Below are 25,795 nucleotides of genomic sequence, written 5' to 3'. Positions count from 1 at the left end.
TGCAATTACATGGATAAACCTTGAAGACACCATGTTAGGGTGAAATAAACAGAAAAGGACAAATATTGTATGATCTCACTTATATGAAATAATTAGAATAAGCAAACTCATAGAAACAGAAAATAGAATATAGGTTACTAGGGGCAGCAGTAGGGGTGGGGAATGGGGAGTTAAAGCTTAATTGTTACAGAGTTTCTGTTTGGGATGATGGAAAAGTTTTGGTAAAAGATGGTGTGGATGGTAGCACAACATTGTGCTTATAATTAACACAACTGAATTGTATACCTGTTGCATGTATGTTACCAGAATTAAAGAAAAAAAAATTTAAACCCATAGAACCGTAAAACAAACAAACAAACAAAAAAACCCCACCATTACAAGCAGAGTAGACAGAGCAGCTGTTATCATACCCATTTTTCAGAGGGGGACAGCGAGGCAAGCAGACCCAAGCTCTCATCCCAGCCCCACCACTTACTAGCTACGTGACCTTGGACAATTACTTAATGCTTGAGCCTCAATTTCTCCATCTGTAAAATGGAGATGAGAGCTGTGAGATAAGATGCTTTCCTGCCACATATTAGGTGCTAAATAAAACTTACTACTAGAACCAAGATACCCCAACTCCTGATCTAGGGGAGGGGTCTTAGGGTCTTGGCCCAACACAATGCCACCTCCTAACAAGCTCTAGTGGCTCTAGGGTCTGAATCCTGTTTATGTATTTTTTTTTCCCTTTAGTGGTTGAGAAGGGGTGGGTACTGGGGAAACCTTCCAAAAGAGCAAATATGTGAACCCTCCCTGGACTTTGAAACAGCCCAGCCTCTTCAGGAGAGAAAGTGTTCATTACTTTCTGTTTTATTTTAAGCAGTGGCCCAAAATTCCCCACTCAATGAAAGCCTGGCTCCAGGAAGGAAATGACTCTGGCTCAGATGCCAAACTGAAAGTTAGAAACTATTGGGGGTTACACAACCATGTATAGCCTGCTTGAAAATTGCAAAATTTAAAAGAAAACTCCCAGGAAAATGGTAGCAGCAGTTGGGAAGATAAAGCCTTGGTCAGCTCCCAAATCCCTTCAGATACCTGCAGCTTCCTGCCCTCCTACTCAGTAGACATTGGGAACCCTCCAAACCTCCATTCCACCCAGAAGCCAGAGAGTTGGGGTAGGCCCTGAGTGGAAACCTTTTGCTCTCAGTTTGAAACAAACTCTTTGGCCTGGTCCCTGCCCATCTCTCCAGCCTCATCCCACCACACCCAACTTTATTGCTGGTGGAGGCCTCTCTTCGGATCCTCAAAAATTGTTTCTTCCCACTAACGTGCTGTTTTCCTCTACCTAGAGGCGTCTGTGCGGTCCTCTCATCCTTTGGATGGAGGTTCAAGTTTCCCTCCCTTGGGGAAGCTCCCCTGGTTAAATCAAATGCTCCCATCATCCAGTCTCCTACCTCTGCTACCTCCCCTACCTCCTTTTCTCCTTTGAACCCTCAGCACTGCAGTTGGTTACATGTATTTGTGGGATTATTTCATTAGTCTTCGTTTCCCCAGTAGACTTCAAGCTCCTGGGGGTCTGGGACCTTCTCTGTGCTTTCACTGCTGTGTCCTTAGCACCTAGCCCATAGTAGGCTCTCGATAAATATTTCTTTAATTCATTGACTCTCTTGTCCAGCTTCTGTGTTTATCTAACTCCCTGAGAGAAGGAATAAGGGAGAATTTAACCTCACAGGTCAGGTGCATCTAGTTTCCAGCCTCCTGACCCCTGCCATCTGCAGGCTTTAGCTCCTAAGCCTGCCTTTGGTGGCATTTCACCAGCTCTAGAGCTCAGCATTGATTACAGCTGATAGGCCTTTGACTGGGAGCCTCAGCTCTGATCTCTTGGCCCCTGCCTTGATTTCTGCTCCTAAGCCCTCAAGATGCCAGCACGTAGGCCTGGAGCCTGACTCCCGGTGCCCTCCTAAGCCTGGTAGTCTGCAAAGGTCTCTCTCAGGAACAGGATTATCACCTTTAGGACTCAGGATGATGGCTGACCCTAGACCCTAGGACCATACTCTACTAATGCTGAATGTCAACCTAAATGTATAAGTGGTGGCCTTGATATCCTGGATTCTCCATCATGGGGTCCCCCTGAGGTCCCCAGCAAATTCCCCATGGACAGCATGTCCCTAGAGCAGTGATTCCCAAAGTGTGTTGGTTCCATGGGAATATTAATAAGATCAAATAGAAAGGGGACCTCTTGGTCAAATATATATGGGAATCAATGGCCCACATAGTTTTCTTTGCTGCGGGACTTATCAGAGTCTTAATATGCTAGTGTGCGTTATGAATTTCCAAAGTAGGGATAAGGGTAAGGGATATGCAGGGCTTTTCAAGTTTAGCTACTCATGAACTCTTTGTTTCGGAATATCTTGCTGGGCAGCCTCTCTGAGGCACATGGTTTGGGAGACGTTACTCTAGAAACTATGACTTGGCATTGCCAGATGCCCTGTTCACTTTCCCATCACAACGAAACATCTTTTGACTATGACACTAAGGAGGCATCCTCCTCTACATCCTGACCCAGACAGCAGGTCTTGATCCAGTGATCCTGGGTGAAAACACCCAGGAAGGACTAGTTTTAAGCTTGTCTTTACCAGAAGTTTGTAGCAGAGATTGGAGAGGAGAGTGAGAAAGGGCAAGGCGCTGTCCTCTTCATCTTATGAAGTGGGGCATCAAGAGATATTGCCTACATTTTTGCTGCAAAGGAGAGGCTGACCCTACTCATAATTGTGCCTAAGAGTCATCCCCAGAGAAACTCTTCTGTTGCTCAGATGTGGCCTCTGTCTCTAAGCCCACGTGGCTGGTGAACTCACTGCCCTTCCCCCATGTGGGACATGACTCCCAGGGGTATAAATTTCCCGGGCAATGTGGGACATGACTCCCAGGGTTGAACCTGGACCTGGCATCATGGGATTGAGAACATCTTCTTGACCAAGGGGGAAGCGAAATGAAACGAAATAAAGTTTCAGTGGCTAAGAGATTTCAAATAGAGTCGAGAGGTCACTCTGGAGGGCATTCTTATGTGCTGTATAGATATCCCTTTTTAGTTTTTAGTGTTTGGAATAGCTAGAAGGAAGTACCTGAAACTGTTGACCTGCAACCCAGTAGCCTTGATTCTTTAAGACGATTGCATAACTATGTAGCTTACATGGTGTGACTGTGTGATTGTGAAAACCTCATGGCTCATACTCCCTTTATCCAGTGTATGGACAAATGAATAGAAAAATGGGAACAAAAACTAAATGAAAAATAGGGTGAGATGGGGGATGGAATGTTTTAGCTGTTCTTTTTTACTTTTATTTTTATTTTTTTTTTGGAGTAAGGAAAATGTTCAAAAATTGATTCTGGTGATGAATGTACAACTATATGATGGTACTATGAATGATTGTACAGTGTGGATGACCATAGGGTATGTGAATACATCTCAATGAAACTGTATTTTAGAAAGAGAGAGACTGCCTACAAGTGATGGAAAAATAACTAGAAATATATTTGTGAAAAGTTGCAAAAGCAACCTATAGAGGAACTAAAAATAGTGATATAAACGTATTGGGAAGAAGAAGGACAGGAGGTGTGTATAAGCTAAATCCTCATCTACAATAGTATGAAGTTTGTAGATAATATTTTAATGGATGAATATGGAAATAGCAGTAAAAGCATATTAGAGATAGTACTAATGTGGCAGAGAACAGCCATCCTTCCTATCTTCCAACATTTTAGAAATTTTAGCTAGACATTGGCTGGCTGGCTAAAAACTACATTTCCCAGTCCTCCTTGCAACTAATTGTGCCCATATGACTAAGCTCTAGCCAATGAACCTAATGAAGTGATTTGTGCATCTTCCAGGTTATACACTGAAAAGGAAAAGAAAATACCCTCCCCTTCCTATTGGCTGGAATGTGGACATGGCAGTAAGAGCTGGAGCAAGTATATGTATGTTTTAATTGTGGTAAAATATATATAACATAAAATTTGTCATCTTAACCATTTTTAAGTGTACAATTCAGTGGCATTAATTACATTCACAATATCTAATCTACTTCTAAAATTTTCCGATCACCCCAAACAGAAACTCTGAACCCATTAAGCACCAACTCTCCACCCCCAGCTCCTGGAAACCTCTAATTTACTTTCTGACTCTATAAATTTGCTTATTTTAGGTATTCACGTAAGTGAAATCATACAATATTTGTCATTTTGTATACAGCTTCTTTCACTTAACGTGTTTTCAAAGTTCAACCATGCTGTAGCGTTTATCAGAACTTCATTCCTTTTTATGTCTGAATAATATTCCATTGTATGTATACACCACATTTTATTTATCCATTCACATGTTGATGGACATTAGGTTGTTTCCACCTTTTGGGTATTGTGAATAATGCTGCAATGAACATTCAACGCAAGTATCTGAGTCACTGTTTTTAATTCTTTTGGGTATATACCTAAGAGTGAAATTGCTGGGTCATAGGATAATTCTATGTTTTGAGGAACTGACCAGTTTTTCCACAGTGGCTGCACCATCTTACATTCCCATTAGCAACATACGACAGTTCCAATGACTCCACATCCTCACCAACATTTGATATTATCCATTTTTTAACAGTAGCCATTCTAGTAGGTATGAAATGATATCTCACTGTGGTTTTAATTTGTATTTCCCTAGTGGTATTGAGCTTTTCCTGTGCTTATTGTTCATTTGTTTCTCTTCTTTGGAGAAATATCTATTCAAGTCCTTTGCCTATTTTTTAATTGGGTTTTGTCTTTTTGTTGTTGAGTTGTAATAGAGCAAGTATCTTAGACCACAAGACAGAAGTCACATGTTAAGGACAGCAGAATAGTAAGACAGAAAAGAGCCTGAATCCCTGACACTGCTATCCCCATGTCAACCTTGGATTGCTTATACTCACACAACTAATTGAAAGAAACCCTTTTTGGTATAAGCTGCTGTTATATATATTGGCCTTTCTGATGGCTGCCAAAGGAGCATAATACCTAATACAGAATTTGGTACTAATAAAATGGCCACCTGTATCAAGTGTTGCTGGGAGGGACCCCTCTCTTAGAAGGGATTTTCCAGAAGATAAAAACAATTGACCAGCAGGGTCAGCATTTGGTTATAAGCTCATTTTGATTTATCAAACAGAATGGAAAAGCATATCATACTAATCAATGTATATCTGCTCCCAACTTTATAAGATCCACCCCTATGTAAAATGGAAACTTAACTTCAGCCAATCAGGACACTTCCTCACTTGCTTCGAAGTTTTCCCAATATAAGTTCCCCTATCCACCCCTTCAGCAGAGCTCCTGTCTACTTTCTGAATACGATGCTGCCCAGTTCATGAACTGGGTCCTAAATTACACGAAAGCTTTTCTTTTAACAATACTCAGGAAGGAAGTTCCAGGTGGCAAAGACACAGATATTGCAGGCTGGAGTGTGGTGACTCTTCTCATAACATAGAAAAACATTTGGTCAAGCCGTCACCTGCAATACCTTGGGAGACAGTCCATGTGCTGAGAGAGCCTGTAACTTTAAGAGAAAAAGTTGAAAATACTCTGACTGTTGGTGTGTGTGACTTCTCTTTCAGGAACCTCCAACAAAAGAGAGATTGTGGAGCTTGACCACGTACAAGCAGAGATGGTTAGCAATATAAGTTGATGGAGAGTCCCCCATTTTGGGGCTCTGAAAAATGTAACCGAGAAGTTAAGATTTAAGGACTGATTATGATTACTGAATCATTATACAGATATTTCTTTTTTACTTCCTGGCATATTAGAGCAGACAGAGGGAAATACCTGAAACCTGAATTGTAATTCAGCTGCCTTGACCTCTGATAATGATTGTATAGACTTTATCTGTGCCCTTTGATTGTAAAAACCTTGTGACTAATCTTCCCTTGTACCCATTTATCCAGTTTTTCAACTGCAAAGTCTTAAGATCACTAAAAACAGCCCCTAATGTTTATTAATAAAGGGTCTTGGGTCAGCCCAGAACTAACCCACCCCAAGTCCAAAGTTACCTTGATAACTGAAGCTGGATCCAACCAAAATGGGTCCACCTGCCATGCACAGGAGCTTAGACTTTAACCTACAAGTCACCTCTTCTTCATTATAATACTAAAAATCACGGCCATCATCATATTAAGGCCGCCATTTTCTTACATATGTTCTGTAACTAACCATGTAATCAACCTGTGCATGCTCAGTAATTAGATCACCTATAATTATGTAATCTGGGGCCACTGTACTCATTATCCTAAAACCTGCCCATCTTTTGATGCTTTAAAACTATTGGAATTACTGCGTTTCTGGGAGACAGATTTTGGACTGATAGGCCATCTGCTCTCCTGCTTCATGCCTAGTGATAAAACTTTTTCTCTCTTTGAAACCCCGGTGTCTCAGGAATTGGTCATTTGAGCACATCAGGCAAAAGAATATACCACCTTGGTCCAGTAACAAAAACACATCCTTGGCAAAAGGTAAATGGTTGCCCTAACCTTTCTCGACCAGCATTCCACCTTTCTCAATTCTACCAGTGAACCACAGACATTCTAAACCAGACCCAGAGAGAGCCCAGAGACAAAAGTATAATATAGTGTCTTGAAGCTTATTGTTTCAAGTGGCATCCAGGCAGGCACATTAAATTGAGGAGACAATGGGCAGACAGAGCACAGGCTAATAAGTAAAAAATCAGACATCTCAGGGTTAAGAACTGACAATATGTCTAGGCTGGAAATTTGGCTGTGGTTACCACATGTAGGACTGATTAGAAGTCAAGAGAGCAGAAGCGTCTTGTTTTTTGAGAAAATTCTGTTTACAAAGAAACCACTGGCCTGGCTTACAGAAAGCTACTTCAGCCCCTCAAACCTACACCAACTTACGAAAGCTGTATAACCCTCAATAGAGACAGTCTCCTCTCCAGTTCCCACTTCAGATGAGGCCTCAGAGGATTACCGACAGGGAGGAAACACCCTCCTCTCTCATCCCCCAGAGGACAGAGCCAGGGGTCACAGAGAACCAGGATTAGAGCAGTGATTCTTAAACCTTGATGTGCACCAAACTGCCTGATGGCTTGTGAAATCACAGATCGCTGGCTCCACCCACAGAGTTTCTGCCTCAGTAGACGGATGAGGCCCCAGAATTTGCATTACTAAAAGTTCCCAGATGATTGCCCATGCTTTGGAGTCTGGAGGACACGCTTTGGGAACCACTGTCCTGCTGAGAAGAACTAGGGACCATTTAGATGACTAAGTAAAAAACATTCCCCTGGCAGGGAAGGGAGCTTTACAATTCCTGAGCAGCTGAAATTGTTGACTGCTACAGACAAGTCACTACAGTGTTTCTCTCATTTCAGATGGGAGTTTTATTATGGCTTTCTATTCCTATTCCAACACTGGATTTGGGGTGTGTATGCGGAGGGAGAGCATACCTTCTCTTTGGTCGTGAGGTACTGGGTCATTAGGAGCCAATATATTACCAATAGATCCTGGGTTTTGAGCTGGAGGGGGTAATGGATTAGGACTCCAGGACTGTCCTCCTTGGGGAAACGGTATGTTTTATGTGTGGGGAGAGGGGTATATATAGATTTGGGGCTAGCTAAAACGGTAGGACTGTGGCAAAACTGTTCATTGTCCCTCCAATATTTATTCTCTCCTTTTTTAGAATAATAGAAGCTTTATTGTGCACATAACCTCCCAGCTAAAGATGACATTTCCCAGCCTCCCTTGCAACTAGGTGTGATCCTGTGACTAGGCTCTGGCCATTGGCTTGTGAGAGGAAGTTACCAGGGAAACTTCCTGGTCATACCCTTAAAGGACAAGGAACAGACCCCCACCTTCCTTCTTTTCCCCTTCCTGCTGGTGGAATGCAGACATGGCAGCATGGAGTAGCCGTCTTAGACGTGGGAGGGAAGCCATGTATCCAACATGGCAGAGCAATAAGAAGGAAAGAAGCTGGTCCTCGACACCATGGAGCTGCTGTATCAGCCAAGACTGTCACAGGAGAGAGAAGCAAACCTCCACCTGGTTTAGGCCACTGTTGTCTGCCTTATGTTGAAAGCAGCGGACCCAGAATGCTAATACAGGACACTACCAAGAAAAGGCTACAAGAGGAAAAGGGGGTTGGCTCTGGCAAACAGATTTGCTGGGGCAAGAAATGGGTAGTTGCCACCTGTTACAAAGCTTTCTGTACTAATGTACTCTAATTCTTACAACATTTAATTTTTTAACAAATTAAGTAACAATGGTCTTGGCAATTAAGTCAGAAAATATCAAGAAACAAAAAGACCCACAGCCACAGCCCTTTATACAAGCAAACCAGGCAGCCACCCACAGTACAGGCTTCCTGAGGCCCCCAGTGGAACTCCACACTCTACTCAGAAGGCTGTGAAATACAAATATATTACCTGGAAAGGTAACTCTCGAAGGAAGCCACTTTATCTGTTGGACTTTGGGTGTGTGGTTCAAGTCTGTTTTATTCAAATCTATATATTTTTTAAAATTCAGTTTTATTGAGATATATTCACATACCATACAATCATCCATGGTGTACAGTACAACCAACTGTTCTCAGTACCATATCGTACATTCATCACCCCAATCTATTTTTTGAACATTTTCCTTATACCAGAAAAAGTAAAAATAAGAATAAAAAATACAAGTAAAAAAGAATACCCAAATCATCCCCCTCTTCCACCCTATTTTTCATTAAGTTTTTGTCCCTATTTTTCTACTCATCCATCCATATACTGGATAAAGGGAGTGTGATCCACAAGGCTTTCACAATCACACTGTCACCCCTTGTAAGCTACATTGCTATACAATTGTCTTCAAGAGTCAAGGCTACTGGGTTGCAGTTTGATAGCTTCAGGTATTTACTTCCAGCTATTCCAATACACTAAAACCTAAAAAGGGATATCTATATAGTGTATAAGAATGCCCTCCAGAGTGACAGCTCGATTCCATTTGAAATCTCTCAGCCCTGAAACTTTATTTTGTTTCATTTCACTTCCCCCTTTTGGTCAAGAAGATGTTCTCAATCCCACAATGCCAGGTCCACATTCATCTCTGGGAGTCATATCCTGCATTGCCAGGGAGATTTATACCCCTGGGAGTCCGGTCCCACGTAGGGGGGAGGGCAGTGAGTTCACCTGCCAAGTTGGGTCAGCTAGAGAGAGAGGGCCACATCTGAGCAACAAAGAGAGACTCAGGGGGATACTTTTAGGCACAATTATATGCAGGTTTAGCTTCTCCTTTGCAGTAATGAGGACAAGTCCTAAGATAGAGGGCTCAGCACACTAAACCGCCAGTCCTCAATGTTCTTGAGAACATCAGCAATCCAGGTGAGAAAGTCCGCATTTTCCCCAGCTCCTCAGGGGGGCCCTGTATGTATATTTTTATTCTCTGCCCAAATTACTTTGGGATGTGTTGCTATTTCACACTAACCTATGCAAACCTACCAGGTCTCACTTCCTATTCAAAGTTCCATGTAATTATGGTGTTTGAACAAACTGTATGAGTTAAATTGTTTAGTCAAATCTATTTTTAAAGCCCTTTAGCAAGCAGTGGGCAAAAGTCAGGTCCTCAAACTGTTGGGAGGCCACTGAGCAAATTAACAAACAATCTTAAGCAAGTTAAGTGCAAAATAACTTTTAATTAATGGTAAAGCTCTACAATTAGAAAAGGGAAAAAGGTTTTGACTAGTTGGAATACAGAAAATTAAAATATTCATATATACCCTCTATATTCACCCCCCAAAAGTGGCAGGGATTTATAGCACTTTTTTCCCCTAATGAAACAAAAATAAAAACAGAAAGGGGAAGCCTCTTGCCTGAGGGCTCAAAGCAATAGTAAAAACACAACTGAACTCACATAACACAATAACAGCCGTGGGAATTGGGGATGTGGAAACACGAGTTAATCTTTCTTCCTTAGACAATTTTAAATCAACAAGGCTAAGGGGAAAAGAAGAGAGGCTTGGAAAACAAAAGGTGGCCCTTCACAGCAGAAACTCACAGAGGGGTCTGGCAGTTAGAAGGAAGAAAGCAATCGATCTGGTTAAAAGTTCTGGACAGAATAGAAGCTCATGGGTACAAAAAAAAAACAAAACCAAAACAAAGCACCACAGGTATCACAAGGGTTTCCCAGAAGCTCAGGAAGTTGCCCTGAAAAGCTAAGAATGAGGGCTCTGAATCCACTGGTGCCTGGATGTGACCTCTGTCTTTGCCATAACCAGACTTGTGCCCTAGGGTAAGTCACCTAGAAATTTATGGCCTCAGTTTCCTAGGTGGAGAACCGGCTCCTTTAGAGCACCCATCTCCAAGGGTTGTTGGGAGGCGTCGAGCACTTAGCACAGCACCTGGCACATCAAAGTGCTCACTTCGCCTGGATTAAGAAAACACATGTTCCACGCCGACATGAGTGTAGCTCTTTGAATCTTGCCCTACATTGTTTGTTGACCTCAAATTGTTGAGCAAATGTTAGGGATTATTCAATAGCCAGGCTCTGACGTCAATAGAGAGTTAGGGTGTCACTCAAGAGGCCTGTGACTCAAACGCTGGCACTACTCAGCTTTCATGCCTCAGGCACACTTGCAACATCTCAGCGTCCTGCTCCCGGAGGGGCAAAACCAGGGTCTGGCTCACACCCCACCGCACTGTAATCCAGTAGCCTTGATTCTCGATGACTGTAAACTATAAAGCTTTCACGGTGTGACTGTGTAATAGTGAAAACCTTGTGACTAACACTCCCTTTATACAGTGTATGGACAGAGGAATAAGAAAATAAAGACAAAAAATTAAATAAATAATAGGCAGGAAGAAGGGGTATGGAATTTTTGGGTGTTCTTATAATTCTTATTTTTATTCTTATTTTTATTTTTTTGAGTAATGAAAATGTTCAAGAATTGATTGTGGTGATGAATGTACAATTATATGTTGTGAACCACTGATTGTACATTTTGAATGATTATCTGGTATGTGAATATATCTCAATAAAATTGCATTTTTAAAAAGGGCATGTGGAATGGAATATTATGCAGCCGTAAAAAGGAATGAAGTTCTGATCCATGCTACAACATGGATGAACCTTGAAGCCATCATGTTGAATGAAATAAGCCAGACATAAAAGGACAAATATTGTACAATGCCACTTATATGAAATACCTAGAATAAGCAAATTCAAAGCGACAGAAGGTAGACTGGAGATTACCTGGGGCTGGGGGGTTGGGGAATGGAGACTTACTGCTAAATGGGTAAACAGTTTCTGTTTAGGGTGATGAAAAAGTTTTGGTAATAGAAGGTAGCACAACACAGTGAATATAATTAATGCCACTGAATTGTACATTTAAAAATGGTTAAAATGGGAAAATTTATGTTTATAATAAATCTTTTTAAAAGTGGGGGGTGTTATAGATACATATATATGCTTACCCATGCATATAAATTTTCCAGTAAGAGACAAGAAATTGTTAAAGTGGTCATTTCTTGGGATGTCAAATAGGGAAGTAGGATGAAGACATGCATCATTTTTACTGTGTGCTTTTTTTGGATATTTATGCTAGAGCTGTTAACATTTATTTTTTGAATAGATAAGGTACAAAAGGATTTATAGGAAAGTCTCCGTCTAATGCCTTATTCCCTGGCCCTCCAGCTCCTCTCCCCAGAGATGACCACTGTTACCAGTTTCTATGTTGGAAAGGAAACTCTTTCAGTAAAATGTAAAACTAATAATAATAAAGACTATTTTTAAAGCCTATAAGGCCAGAGAGTGCAGTCACATTGCCGCTGTGCCCTGGGGCCGTGACTGAGCCCGCGCTCAGGGCCAGGCCGCGCGGGGCCGCCGTGGGGACTCACAGTTGAGGATGATCTGGGCGGCGCGGTAGAGCTCCAGGCGGCGCAGAAGGTCCACGAGCTGCTGGACTGTGGCCTGCCGCATCCCCCACCACCACAGCAGCTCCCGGGTGATGCTCACGCCCTGCACGCGCTCCAGGGACTTGATCTTCCGCAGCTGAGTCAGGTCCGTGATCACGTAGGAGGCTGGAAGGTAAGGGAGAGGGATCTGCTTAGAGTTGAAAAGGCAATCCACCGACCCCTCACTGTGCCTGAAATCCCCCCATTAGCTGGGGCCCACAGGTGACCTAAGTTACAATGCGGATTCTCTTTCATACCCACCAGGACTGGCACACTAATACTTGAACGTAAATATCAACTTAGCCACCATGCAAGATGTAGGAGAAAGCCCACTGGACAAGAGGGTTGCAGGTCTTGAGTTTTAGCTGCTTATTTGCTGTGGGAAATCACTGCTAGCTGCATGAACCTGGGTGTCCTCACCTAGCCCGGGGGTGGGGGGTGGATAATAGAAATAGAAATTTGCCTGCCTCTCTTTCTACATACAATAGAAGCCCCATGGAGGCAGGGATTTTTAGCTGTTTCATTCACTGTTATATCCCCAGTACACAGAACAGTGCCAGGCACAGAGTAGGGACAGGGCTGGGGCTAGCGTGAGGCAAGCGAGACATCCAAGGTGCAAAAGTTAAGGAAGCATTCACTCTCAAGGCTGATCTGCACTTGCACGACCCTGAGTAAGCACCTCCTTAAATTTTGCACCCTAGACCCCTCACCCCGGTCCCAGTCATGGTGGGGTTGCAAAGGTCATTAAATATATGAGGCATGAATGAATGAACCCATGCTCCACCACCTTCAAGATGGGTTATAAAGATCAAACGAGCCCATGGATTTAAAACCACTTTGCCAGCTCTGAAGTACTGCACAAAAATAGGGGGCTACTATTGGCAACAATAAAAATAATGCATTCCTTCTTTTCATTTTTTATTGTAAAATTAATGGTTGCTCACTAAAGAAAACTTGGAACATGCAGGAAAATAAATAAAACAAATACATGACACAACATGCAACCATCCTCTTGAGGCCACTAAGCTACTTTCCCTTTCCCAAAATTCTCCCCTCCACATAGGTGTGGTTTTGGATGTAGTTGTTGCCAGACTCATAAGTAAGATTTTGCATCCTACTTTTATTTATTAACATTATACCATAAGCATTTTCCAAGTTGCTACAAGCTCTTCATAAACAGCATTTTTAATGGCCACATAGAGTATCCCACCAAGTTTATTAAAGTGAGGGAGGCATTTTTTTAAAACTAGGAATAAAATAATCAAGCTTCAGTCCCAGGAGTTCAGAAATCATACGTGAACATCAAGCCATTCATTCATTCATTCAGTGTTTCTTGAGCACCTACTAGGTGTCAGGCCTGTCACAAGCTCTGCTGATAATGTGATGAGTAAATCAAAATGCCATGGAACATCTATATTTGGAAGAGATAAGCACAGGTGCACAGGGCAGGGGGAGGGGGGAGACTGGGAAGCAAGATAGTCCACGACCACCTAACGCTGGGCCTTGAATGCCGAGCTTAGGAAGTTTGGACTCAATCCTAAGAGCAACAGGAGATCATGGAAGATTTCAGAGCCAGGGAGTGATGTGAACAGATTGCACAATCCTTTCCCCTCTGGATGGAATGGGGAACAAGGGTGACAGCTTCCTGCAGACAAATAGCTTCTAGGAGATGTGACCCAAGGAAAGGAAAGTTCCTTAGTTGCAACTTTAGTCACTGGAAACCCCAGGCCAGGTTCCTGGTCAGTGGGAAGTGATGTCAGCAGGCCAAGGGCTGTTTTTAACAGATAGAGAGAAAAGAGCTGGGAGAAGAGGAAGGAACACCTTCCCTTAGCCCTTCCTTGCCCATGAAGTTATTGTTAATCTACACACCACCCACCCTTCGGGAGGCAGCATGATTTAATGGGAAAAAGAGAAGCCCAGGCTTGCCACCAATGGCCAGTGGTGGCAGGAACTCAGTCGTGGCTGTTACCCTCTCGGGCTTGCACTTTCCTGACAGGTAACGCGGGAGAAAGAGGAATTGAACGGAGGTGCCTCCTAGGTTGGACATTTTGGCTCCACTAAGTGACATATCTCTAAGGTACTGAGCTATCTGTATTTAAGCGGATCCTTAAAACAGGCTCAAGGAGAGACAGAGACCTCGGGGAGTGAGGCCTGTTAGCTACGCAAACCAGTCTTGCTGGCATAACTCTGTTAGAGCTGTGGGCCCAGGCCAGGTGTTATCCTCAGTCCTCAGAGTGTGCAGGCCATGAAGGGACTTTACTCACCTGCCCAGGGACAGACGTCTCTCCCCAGAGGCCCCACAATTCAGACTCCTGAGAGTCCCACAGTCTGGGGCCTAAAGGGTCCTCCAAGCCTGAGTTCCAACGTGTGCCCACAAAGCTGGCTGTTGCTGCAGGCATTTCTTGGAGAGAGGAGGCCCCTGCCCTGGCTGGGACAGGATGGCTCAGATGCCATGGGAGGGCCCTGCAAAGCTCACAGCTTTTGTCTTTTTTCAGTACACATAAGTAAGACCTAGTCATTGCAGAATATTTGGAAAAAAGAAGCAAGTCAAAGTCACCCATGATCATCTCACTGGGGAGACCTAGAGGAAAGCACTGGTCATATTTCTGTTTTAATCTTCTAGATACTTTTCTACAGGCAGAAAAAAATGTATGCTTCTGTTGGTGGTACAGAGCAGTGGTGGTCCAGAGCCCAGACTTCAGATTCAGAGGCCTAGGTTCAAATCCTGCCTCTGCCACTTACTGTCTATGAGTTTGGGCAAGGCCCTCACCCCTCCCTGTGGCTTGGTTTCCTCATCTGTAAAATGAAGATCATAATAGCACCTCCCTCAGAGGCTGCTGTGGGAATTAAATTTGTTGATACGGCCAGAGCACTTGGAACAAATAAATGCTACTAAGTGTTAGCTGTGATTGTGAAATTGTATATGCTCTATGTTTTCATTCCCGCATAGCTAACACTCCGAGTATGTGTTCCTGAATCCTGCAGTTCACCTGACTGCGTGGAAAATCTTGCCCATCTTCAAAGTCCTCCAGAGTAGAGATGGCACAGGTTTGTGGCGTAACCCACCCTCAGGTCAAATGCCCTTTCTCCAAACTAGCTTGACTCCTCCTCCTCTGAGAGAAGGGGATAAGGCTAATATTACCCTCCCCATTTTACAGCTGAGGAAACTGAAGGCTGAGAGAGAGACAGCACTTGCCCAAAGTCACACAGCTGGGCTGGGGGGCAAAGCAGGCCATGCACAAAGGCTGACACATGCATCAGTCAGCAAGGTGAGGAGGGGCCCAAACAAAGCGCCCCTGCCCTCAGGCTCCTCTGCACACACCTGGTGGGTAAAGCTATAAGAAACTCACTTTACATGGGTTCAGACAGGCTCCAAAACTGTTTCCCCAAGGGCAAACATGGATGCCGCTAGTTCATCAAAAAGTTAAACATAGAATTACCATATGACCCAGCAATTCCACTCCTTGCTATATACCTAAAAGAAGTGAAACCAGGACTCAAATAGATACTTGTACACCAATGTTCACAGCAGAATTATTCACAATTGCCAAAAGGTGGAAGCAGCCCAAGTTTCCATCAGCAGATGAATGGATAAACAAAATGTGGCATAAAGGTACAATGGAACATTTTCAGCTGTAAAAAGGAAACTCTGATATAAGCTACAATGTGTTTGAACCTTGAATACATTTTGCTGAGTGAAATAAGTCAGCCACAAAAGGACAGATACTGCGTGATTCCGCTTATACGAAAAGACCTAGAATAAGAAAATTCGTGGAGACAGAGAGTAGATTAGAGGTTACCAGGCTCCGGGGGCCGAGGGTCAAATGGGGAGTTATTGCTTGATGGGTATGGAGTTTGTTTGGGGTGATGGAAAATTCTGGAAATGGTGGTGATGGCCACACAACATTGTGAATGTAACTGATGCCACTGAATTGTACACTTAAAAATGACTAATTTTAAGTTGTGTGAAGTTTATTACAATTTAAAAAAATGGATGCAGCTGCAATCACAGGGAAGTGAAAGGAGGCAGCCATATTGTCTGCCAATTGTCAAATCCAGAAAAGCTTGCATATTTGTGGCTGTGTCATTTGCTGAATCACTTTAAAGTTCTCCGGCACACTTACCCCAGTACCACAATAAGCTCTGATGAACCAACTTTTCCTAAAATGACTTGCAGAAGCCAAGACTTCTTAGGACTGGAAGGACAATCACAATTACTTGTTCTGCTGAAGAGAAAACTAAAGAGCACTGTGACTTGGCAGTCACTAACTAGGTGGCTTGGTCGGCTCCCTGTCCTAGGATCCCCAGCGTGGAGACCAGGCAGACAGTGGGCTCACAGCCATCTCTGTGTCCTAAGAAGGAGACATGCCCCACGAACCCCACTCTTCCACATTTTTCAGCTCATCATTCATTCAAACAATTATGGAGCACCTGCCCATTTGCCAGTGATGTCCTAGGCTCTAGGAATGCAGGAGTGAACTAGACAGATAAGGTCCCGGCCCTCATGGCACTTACAGTCTACAAGGAGAGACAGGGTGAACAAATAACACATAAGGAAATGTCAAAATGTGTCAAGTGGGAGGAAGGAAATAAAATATGGTGACGGGATAGAGAGTAACAGAGCGGCACAGAAGGGCTCTCGAAAGCTGCAACATTTGAGCTGAGACTGAGCGACTAGGTCGTAGACAGAATAATGTCACCCCCAAACCTTTGAATATGTGACCTTATATGGCAAAAGGGACTTTGCAGGTGTGATTAAGTTAAAGACTTTGAGGTTGGGAGATTGTCCTAGATTATCTTGGTGGGACCAATGTCATCACAGGCTTTTATAAAAGGGAGGCAGGTTCAGAGAAGAAAATGTGATGACAGAAGCAGAGGTTAGAGAGAAAGATTTGAAGATGCTATGCTGCTGGCTTTGAAGGTGGAGGAAGGGGCTGCAAGTCAAGGAAAGGTGGCACTTCCAGAAGCTGGAAAAGGCAAGGAAACAGATTCTCCCCTAGGGCCTCAGCCCTGCCAACAGCATGATTTTAGGATATCTGGCCTCCAGAATGGTGAGATAATAAATATGTGCTGTTTTTTTTTTTTTTTTTCCGGTGGTTTGTAGTATTTTATTTATTTTTGGATCAATTTCACAGAGTAACTTAGTTACAAGGGAAGATAATGAATTGAAAGTTTAAAAAACTCCATTTACTCTGACAGCCTTTATTAAGAGAAAAGGTTTCTATTTTAAGAACTTAATATATTACTACTAAAATATATTTTTAAAGCCAGCAGCTTAACATTAAAATTAAAAATATAGAATCATGTCAAAAGAATTAAATGTGGATTTTTTAATTATGTGTGAATTATGAATTATATGTCCCTCTTTCAAGTCAAATGCTTACCTGAGATTGTCCATAATGTATAAATCTTCATTTGTTGTGTATATCAGTTCCTTTGACAACATTCCTTGTGTTTGTGTCAGTGTTTCCATGAGTTTCTGGGTGCATCTGTATGTATGTGGTTTGGCTCTTTCTAGTGTGTGTCCGTCTGTGTGTGGAGGGGAAAGTCCCACAGCCACAAACATTACTTTCTTTTTCGGGAAATGTTTCCAAATCTTTGCTTCATTTTAGTCATTAGAAATGAGTAGCTTGGTTTATATTTTGTGTCTTTTCAGATGCAGCTGGTCATATCATAAAGAGTAAAGAATAAAAGTGTGGATAATAAAGGAAATATTTAGAATGGCACATTCTGCTGATAATCAAATCAACAAATACTAATTTAGGGCAAGTTACCCTGTATGGGAGATTCAGAATAACCTAAGGCATGGTCCTTCCTTGCACCAAACTTTTAACCAGGATGGAGTGTAAGGCAAAAACACGTGGAATTTTAATACAAGAGACAGATAAGTCCAAAACATAACCATAAAGCAGGATAATTATTTCCAAATAACTATCAAGGATCTGTAACCTTATTTTCAGAACTATAAATTATAATAAGTAGAGGCACTTTTGAAAGCTTGGGACAAAATATCAAACTGGGACTGTCTCAGGAGATTTGAGCGCTAGGAGTCAACAGAAGGAGGGATTGCTATAAGCTCAAGTTTTTGGAAAGGCTTCATTTCCTGGAGAAGCAGAAGATGACTGTATCTGGCTAGGCAGAGAAGAGGGAGCTCCTGGACCTCTTCAAAAGTCCTGAGATTTATAGATGGCACAGTTACTTCCAACATCTCATTCTATTCGGTGGAAGTAGACCATGGTGCTTTCCAACAGTAAGCTACTCGTGACAACCAAAAAGGAGAGCTTTCAGTGGATGTTCAGGGTCACTCTAATTGCCTGGAAATTCAAGGTAAGGACAAATGCTTTAATGAGTTTGAGGCACAGATGTGTGGAATCATGTTCCCAAAAGACAGCTGGAATCACAAGAGTTTTCTGTAGCTGGCTAATAATAATGCTTCCAGCAGCAAAGTGAAGTTGGGCTTTTTCTTTGTTTTCATGGGTTGTTCTACCCACAGGAAAGTAAAAATGCCAATAAAATAGGTAGTGTGTTCTAAAGAAGCAACTGCAAACATTCTATAGAAATCCCACTCCTCAGCATATCTAAACCGGGGTCGGCGTTCCTGTTTGAATCTTGAAGCTGCCACCATCTCAGGAATGCTTCATAAAGCAAACAAAATATGCAGTTTTCCAAGGATATTTATTTTAGTATTAAAAAGAATATGTCTGTAGGCTTGGCTTTGCATAAAATAGCATCAATCAAGATGATGACAGGATCATATTAGATATATTTGTCTACGGGTTTCTGGCAGGATTTGCAGATGGTTACCTTCAGCACCCCATGATTACAGTCTCAATACAACTTCTTAGTCTCTTGGTTACATTTGATGCACCTGTACTGACAGGAAGAGGCAGAAGTAGGAGTTGCTGCTACCCTCTTGGTGCTCCCTTTCTCCAGCTGCAGGGCGCTCTGCCCACCAGCACCATATCCATTTCCAATATATGCTGTTTTAAGCTACTACATTTGTGGTAATTTGTTACAGCAGCCATAGAAAACTAATACAGATCAGAAATCCAGCCATGGGAAAGACAGAGAAGAATGTTCTAGGCAGAGGGAACACATGCAAAGACCCTGGGTCTGAAACAAGGATGCCAGTGTGGCTGGAGAATTGGGAGTGAAAGGGGAATGGCAGGAGAGGGAGTGAGAGAGGGCAGTGAGGGCCACGTTAGGGAAGAATCTGGATTACATTTGAAATCACAATGGGAAGTCTCTGATGACTGTAAGCAATTCTGATATCTTCAAGGACCTTAAAGGTCATAGGTGTCCTCCAAAGAAGACATTCAGCTGGCCAGTAAGCACATGAAAAGATGCTCAACGCCATTAGCCATCAGGGAAATGCAAATCCAAACCACAGAGAGATACCACTTCACACCCACTAGGTTGACTAGAATAAAAACTGTAATAATGTCAGTGATGGGAGAAATTTGAATCCTCATGCACCTGCTGGTGGGAATGTAAAATAGCACCGTCACTTTGGAAAAGTTTGGTAGTTCCTCAAAAAGTTAAACAGAATTACCATGTGACTTGGCAATTCCATTTTTAGGTATACTCTAAAACATGTGGCCCCTGCAAAAACTTGTGGATGCATATTAACAGCAACGTTATTTCGTAATAGGCAAAAACCCCAAAGGCCCTCCAACCAAAGAATGGATGAATAAAATGTGGTATAGCCATACAATCAAATGGTATTTGGCAATAAGAAGGAGGAGTGGTACATGCTACAACACAGATCAACCCTGGAAACATTAGGCCAAGTGAAAGATGCCAGTTACAAAAGACCACATATTATATGATTTCATTTACATGAAATGCCCAGACTAGGCACATCTATAGAGACAGAAAGTTCATTAGTGGCTGCCTAGGGCTGGGGGAAATGTGGGCGGGGGGCAGGAAGGGGGAGTTTAAAGGTGATGGCTAAAGTGTGGTTTTTTCTTGGAATAATGAAAATGTTCTAAAGTCAATTGAGGTGACAGATGCACAACTCTGTGAATATACTAAAAGCCAATGAACTGTACACTTTATGAGGGTGGATTGTGTAGTATATGGATTATATCTCAGTAAAACTGTTTTTAAAAAATTCATAGGTGATCTTCTAAATTAATTTCCTAGAAACAGAAGTTGTTCTGGCATTAACAATTGAAGGCTGGACTAGTACGGGAAAAACTAGAGGGAGTCCCACCCACAGAGCCTGTTGTCTACTGCCCAGGAAAAAACATTGCAAGTGGTTAAGTCACAGGTCATCCAAACAATGGAACACAGCCAGTCTTGGAAATGAAGTGCTAATCTATTCTCATACTTACCCTAATTAAAGGAAGGAGGACTTGTTACCAGTGACAACCTCCAGGTAGGGGAACAGGGAGGGTAAGGACCAAGGAGGGAAAAGAGACTTACTTTCCTCTCTATCCCAGTTGTATTATTTATATCATTTAGCCTGATGTATTACTTTTTCAATTTAAAATAATTATTAAAAATACAAACTGAAAATAAAGTATTGCTTGGCAGGGGAAAATAATCATGATATATTTTAAGTGAAAAATGCAGGCTATTACCTTGGCAGGTGAACTCACTGCCCCCCCACCCCACGTGGGACCTGACTCCCAGGGGTGTAAATCTCCCTGGCAGCGCAGGATGTGGCTCCCGGGGATGAATCTGGACCTGGCATCATGGGATTGAGAACATCTTCTTGACCAAAAGGATATGTGAAATGAAATGAAATAAAGTTTCAGTGGCTGAGAGATTTCAAATGGAGTCGAGAGGTCACTCTGGTGGACATTCTTATGTACTATATAGACAACACTTTTTAGGCTTTAATGTATTAGAATAGCTAGAAGTAAATACTTGAAACCACCAAACTCCAACCCAGTAGCCTTGACTCTTGAAGACAGCTGTACAACAAAGTAGATTACAAGGGATGACAGTGTGACTGTGAAAACCTTGTGGATCACATGTCCTTTATCTAGTGTATGGATGAATTAGGAGAAAAATGGGACAAAAATTAAATGAAAAATAGGTGAGATGCGGGGGATGATTTGGGTGTTCTTTTTTATTTTTATTTTTATTCTTATTCTGATTCTTCCTGGTATAAGGAAAATGTTAAAAAATAGATTGTGGTGATGAATGCACAACTATATGATGGTACTGTGAACAGTTGATTGTACACCATGGATGATTGTATGGTATGTGAATATATCTCAATAAAACTGAATTTAAAAAAAAACAAAAACAAAAAAATGGCAGGCTATTGGATAGAATGTACAATTTGACATAATTTTTAAAACAAAGACACAGATAAATATATTTAGTAAAAAGACTAGAAGGCATGAAATACCTGGTTCTCTGCTGGGCACACAGTAAGAAGCCCATAAATGTTAGCAGCTGTTGTCATCATTATTATTATTGGCACCCAAATATTAAGAAAGTTTATCTCTGGACGGTAGAATTTGAGCTAATCTTTTTTTTCCTCCCTCCCACAGTCTTTTGCAATAAGCATGCATAACTTTTGTTGATGGGTTAAAACAGGGTTTCTCAAGCTTGGCACTATTGAAATTTGGGGCCCAATAATATTGTGTGGGGCAGTCCTGTGCATTTCAGGATGTTTAGCAGCATCCCTGGCCTCGACCCACTGCGTCCCCCCAAGTTGTGACAACCCAAAATGCCTCCAGACATTGACAAATGTCCCCTAGGAGGGAAAATCGACCCTTGTTGAGAACACTAGGTTAAAAAAGATACTGTTTGCTCATATTGGATGGGGAACCCATAGATGTTCACTTATTATTATTCTTTCAAATGTACACATATATTATACACTCTATGAAAAGTACATTTCATAATTTAAAGTTTTAAATAAAAATTGCAGATTAATTCAAAAATAAAATGACACCAACCAGTTGGACTGACTTAAAACATAAAAGTAAAGATGATAATATTTAACAATTCCTAATTACTTATAAGAATTTCTAATACTTATGTGTCAGGTGCTTTTTATACAATATTTTCATTCCTCACAACAACTTTATGAAGAAGATATAATTTTCATCTCTGGTTTACAGATTAAGAAATTTTTCCAAAGTCACCAGCTGGTGGGTGGTGGGCCCTGGAGTGCAGGTCCCTGCTTAGGGGAGTTGAGGACCACATATGCGGTCTCCTTCCAGATACCATGACCATCCACTATCACCTTTCTCTCGGCCAATCATCAGTCACGGGGGAAAAAAAATCAAGCTGTTACAATGTAGCGCTTAGTGGTGGAGCCAGATCTCCGGAGTTCAAATCCCACCCTGCCATTTAGCAGCCATGCCTCTAGGAAGTTACTCTACTTCTCTCAATCCCTGTTTCCTAGACTGTAATAGGAGGTAGGAGGAGAACTCTCTTTGTAGGATGCTGCGAGGATTTAATGAGTTGATACAGGGAAAGAGCTTCCAACAGGGACTGACGTGCAGTATTTGTCGTTATCGACGCAGTGATCATGGATAGCTATTCTTATGGGAATACGTTTTACCATAAACAGTAAAGCCAAGGAGAGGCTGTCATCACTTGGTAACAGAGTGGCTGCCAACAGAAATGTTAGTGCCGGTTCGGACCACAAAGATCACATAACACCTTCTAGATAATCAAACGGGTTCAGAGAAGGGGCAGTAGACTGCGCGAGGTCACACAGCAAGGGCACGATCCAGAAATCTCGGCACATAGAGCCCCTCGGATTAGTTCCGTCTTAAACGGAGCCCCGGAGCGGGCTTAGTGGCCGGCTCAGGGAGGGATCGCTAGGGGGACCGGCCGTCCCGCCCCCACCCGGACCCCACTCACCGAATTGCATCCAGTCCCACTCATTGAGCGTGTCCATGTTGCGGCACAGGTCGTCCAGCACCCAGGAGGGCAGCTGGTAGATGTAGCAGGACATGGCGGGGATCCCAGGAGCCCGCAGGCAGACGAGAGAACGACTGAATCAGACGCAGCCAGGCTCTGCCCCTCTACCCAGGGGTGGGCGGTTCGGGTCAGCCAGCCCCGCAGTCCGGGAAGTGGGCGGGGCTGCCAGCTTGGCGTGACTGCCCCCTGGCGGCCACCCGGGCAGCACGCAGCCCCGACAGCTTGATCTGAGCAGCAGAGGGGATCAAGGAGGTTATCAGAGCTGGGAGGGGAAACTGAGGCCCAGAGGGGGTAAGGACTCGTTTAAGACCACATGGGAATCCCGTGGCAGTCCCAGGAGACCGTCTGACTCCACTTCCATTGCATTTGGCACGACACCACATATAATTCATTTAAAAATATTTTATTGAGTACCTACTATATGCCAGACATTGTAGGTGTTGGGAATACATAAATAAAGCAAGCCTACAAAAGTTCTTGCTTTCATGGGATTTACAATCTAGGTGTGAGTATGGAAAGGAGACTAGCAGTAAATAATTAAAATACAAAATAAGTAAAGTACATAGTGTGTTAAAGGTTAATTAGTGCCACTGCAAAACAGAAAAAAGAAAGTTGGTTAAGGGGGGTTTGGAGGGGACAGGGAAAGAGTTCTGTATTAACTAGGGTAATCAGGGAATATCATATAATAATAATAGCTGATATCTACTGAACAGTTACTATGTGCCAGGCACTGTCCTAGATGCTGAGAATAACTAAACAAAAAGGACAAAATTCCTGCCCTCTTGGAGCAAAACTTCTTGTGGAGGGAGATACACAATAAGCAATAAAAATTTTAAATAAAAGTAGCTTGCAATATAGAAATTAAGTAATGTTAAAGAATAAAAGTAGAGTATGGTAAAAGGAAGGGGGGTTAATTGCAGCATATATTATCTTAGAAAGTGACAAATATTATTGGGGGAAAAGCATAGTATGGTGAGGAGAATGGCAGGACAAACTGAATTATTAACTAGGGTAGGAAGTGCAGAATTTAACAATATTAAGCATTTATTATGTGACGATTTCACCTGCATTATTTCACTTACTCTTCACAAGGACCGTATGGGGTAGGTGTGGTTTTTGCCCCTCTTCTACAGATAAGAAAACTGAGGCACAGAGAGGTTAAGTAATTTGCCTAGAATCACACAGGTACAAAGTGGCAGAGCCAGGATTTGAACCCAGGCAGTCTGGCCCAGAGTCCAGGCTCTTAATCCCCACCAGCTACAAACTGTCTTTTTGTTTGTTTGTTTGTTTGTTTGTTTGTTTGTTTATACTAGCTTTATTTATAATAGCTGTAAAATAGAAACAACCATAAGTCTACCAACATGTGGAATACAATTCAGCAATATAAAGGAATAAATTATTGATAGATACTACAGGGATAAAACTTAAAATAATCATGACCAATGAAAGAAGCAAGACAGAGAAGTATAATATTGCATGATTGCATTTCCTAAAAATTCTACAGGAAAATTAACAGTGGTAAACTGGGGACAAGAGAGATACAGAAAGAAGAGTTCCTGAGGGATTACAAAGGTACACAGGACACTTTTTGGGATGATGGACATATTTGTTCTTTTGACTGGTAATGTTTTAGCAGTAGTGCACATATGTCAAAACTTATCAAATTTTACACTTCAAACATGTGCAGTTTATTGTATGTCAACTTTCCTGAGATACAGCTGTTAAGAAAAAGAAGAAAACAAATTCAATATCTTGGTACTTCTTGTTGTCCTATTGTCCCCATGGACACTGACACAAAGGTAGTCTTTGTTAGGTTGCCTTTGCCAAAAAAAAAAGACTCCAAAGATTCCTTAGTGACTTTGAATGTAAATCATCAAGGATCTTTTATTTATTCACTTATTTTCAGGATCAGGCAACTAAAAAAAGAGAAAGAAAAAGTCAAGGTTGATAATGTTCAAACATTTGTCCCTGCCCTGAGATACTGATATAACATCTCTTTTGGAAGAGGAGTTTCCAGCATTCCACTACCATTAGATGATTTTTCTTTTTATGTACTGAGATATATAAGAAAATATTTCTTGGCTAAATAATTCTAAAATATATTATAACAAAGCACAATTTGTTGAAGACAACTATCTCAGAAGGATATCTTCTGTTCAAAAAACCTGTGAGTGTGAGCGTGGAAACATGAACAAAAGGGAACAGAAGTTCATGTGGAAATCTTCATTTACCTTCCACTTTCCACAAAGTGGCATTAAGAATAAATGTATACAAAAAAAGTACAGAATACAAACTGTCTCTTTATTACAATAACTATCTTTTATAGATACCTACATTGTGTCACATGCCTTGCATAAAACATCTAAAGCATTTCTCACAAGCCTATGATATCGATATTATAATCTCCATCAGCTATGGAGCTTGGCTGCATAAAGCGGCAAAGGAGAGTACGGACCTCTTCTTTCCTTTCCCACTCTCTTTTTGCCTACTTGCAGAGTCTCCTACCTGCTTTTCCCTCTCTTCTGCAAGCATGGAGCATATGCCCTTGTACTGCTCTCCCTTATGGGGCCCCTTTCCTTGAGGCTTTAAAACCACAGGATTTCATTCAGCCTTGGCCAGTCCAGGAAGGCAGACAAGCCCCGGCTGCTCCTCTCCCTGCTGCCATCATGCACTCTTGGCAAGTTTTCTTCTGGCTCCAGCCTCAGGGCTTAGGATCTGGACGCTAGGATTCTCCTCCAAAGAGAGCTGAGTAGTTCTGGTCCTGAGAAGGCTATCTTAGGAAAACATCTCAATCCTCACCCTTTAGAACGAGTTCTTCAAAATAAAGTCTTTACTGTTATTTAAAAGAGTTGCCACTCCCCTATGAAGTACCAGGCATTTAGCAGACATTTTCTATGATCCTCACAACAGCTCTGCAAGATAGGTTTATTATTGTGATTTTACAGATGAGGAAAATGAGGCTCAAGT

At 42.2% G+C, this 25,795-nt stretch overlaps 1 protein-coding gene and 1 pseudogene across 4 annotated transcripts in view; both read right to left on the bottom strand.

Annotated features, from left to right (window-relative positions):
* Nucleotides 1-22,935, bottom strand: part of IRAK2 (interleukin 1 receptor associated kinase 2) — a 73,525-nt gene extending 50,590 nt beyond the window's left edge. For all 4 annotated transcript variants that reach the window (XM_037801767.1, XM_037801794.1, XM_037801786.1 and 1 more), the window contains exons 1-2: nt 22,769-22,935; nt 11,876-12,058 (exon numbers count right to left, since the gene is read on the bottom strand). In XM_037801767.1, coding sequence (XP_037657695.1) covers nt 11,876-12,058; nt 22,769-22,862 — 277 coding nt within the window. In that variant the 5' untranslated portion in view covers nt 22,863-22,935. The remainder of the gene's footprint in view (nt 1-11,875; nt 12,059-22,768) is intronic.
* LOC119510332 lies at nt 17,247-22,652 on the bottom strand (annotated as a pseudogene).
* Nucleotides 22,936-25,795: the final 2,860 nt, after the last annotated feature.

Source organism: Choloepus didactylus, chromosome 1 (genome assembly GCF_015220235.1).
Source record: "Choloepus didactylus isolate mChoDid1 chromosome 1, mChoDid1.pri, whole genome shotgun sequence".
Lineage (NCBI taxonomy): Eukaryota > Metazoa > Chordata > Mammalia > Pilosa > Megalonychidae > Choloepus > Choloepus didactylus.
The sequence above is the reverse complement of the archived record's forward strand: the minus strand, read 5'-3'. Positions and strand labels throughout refer to the sequence as shown.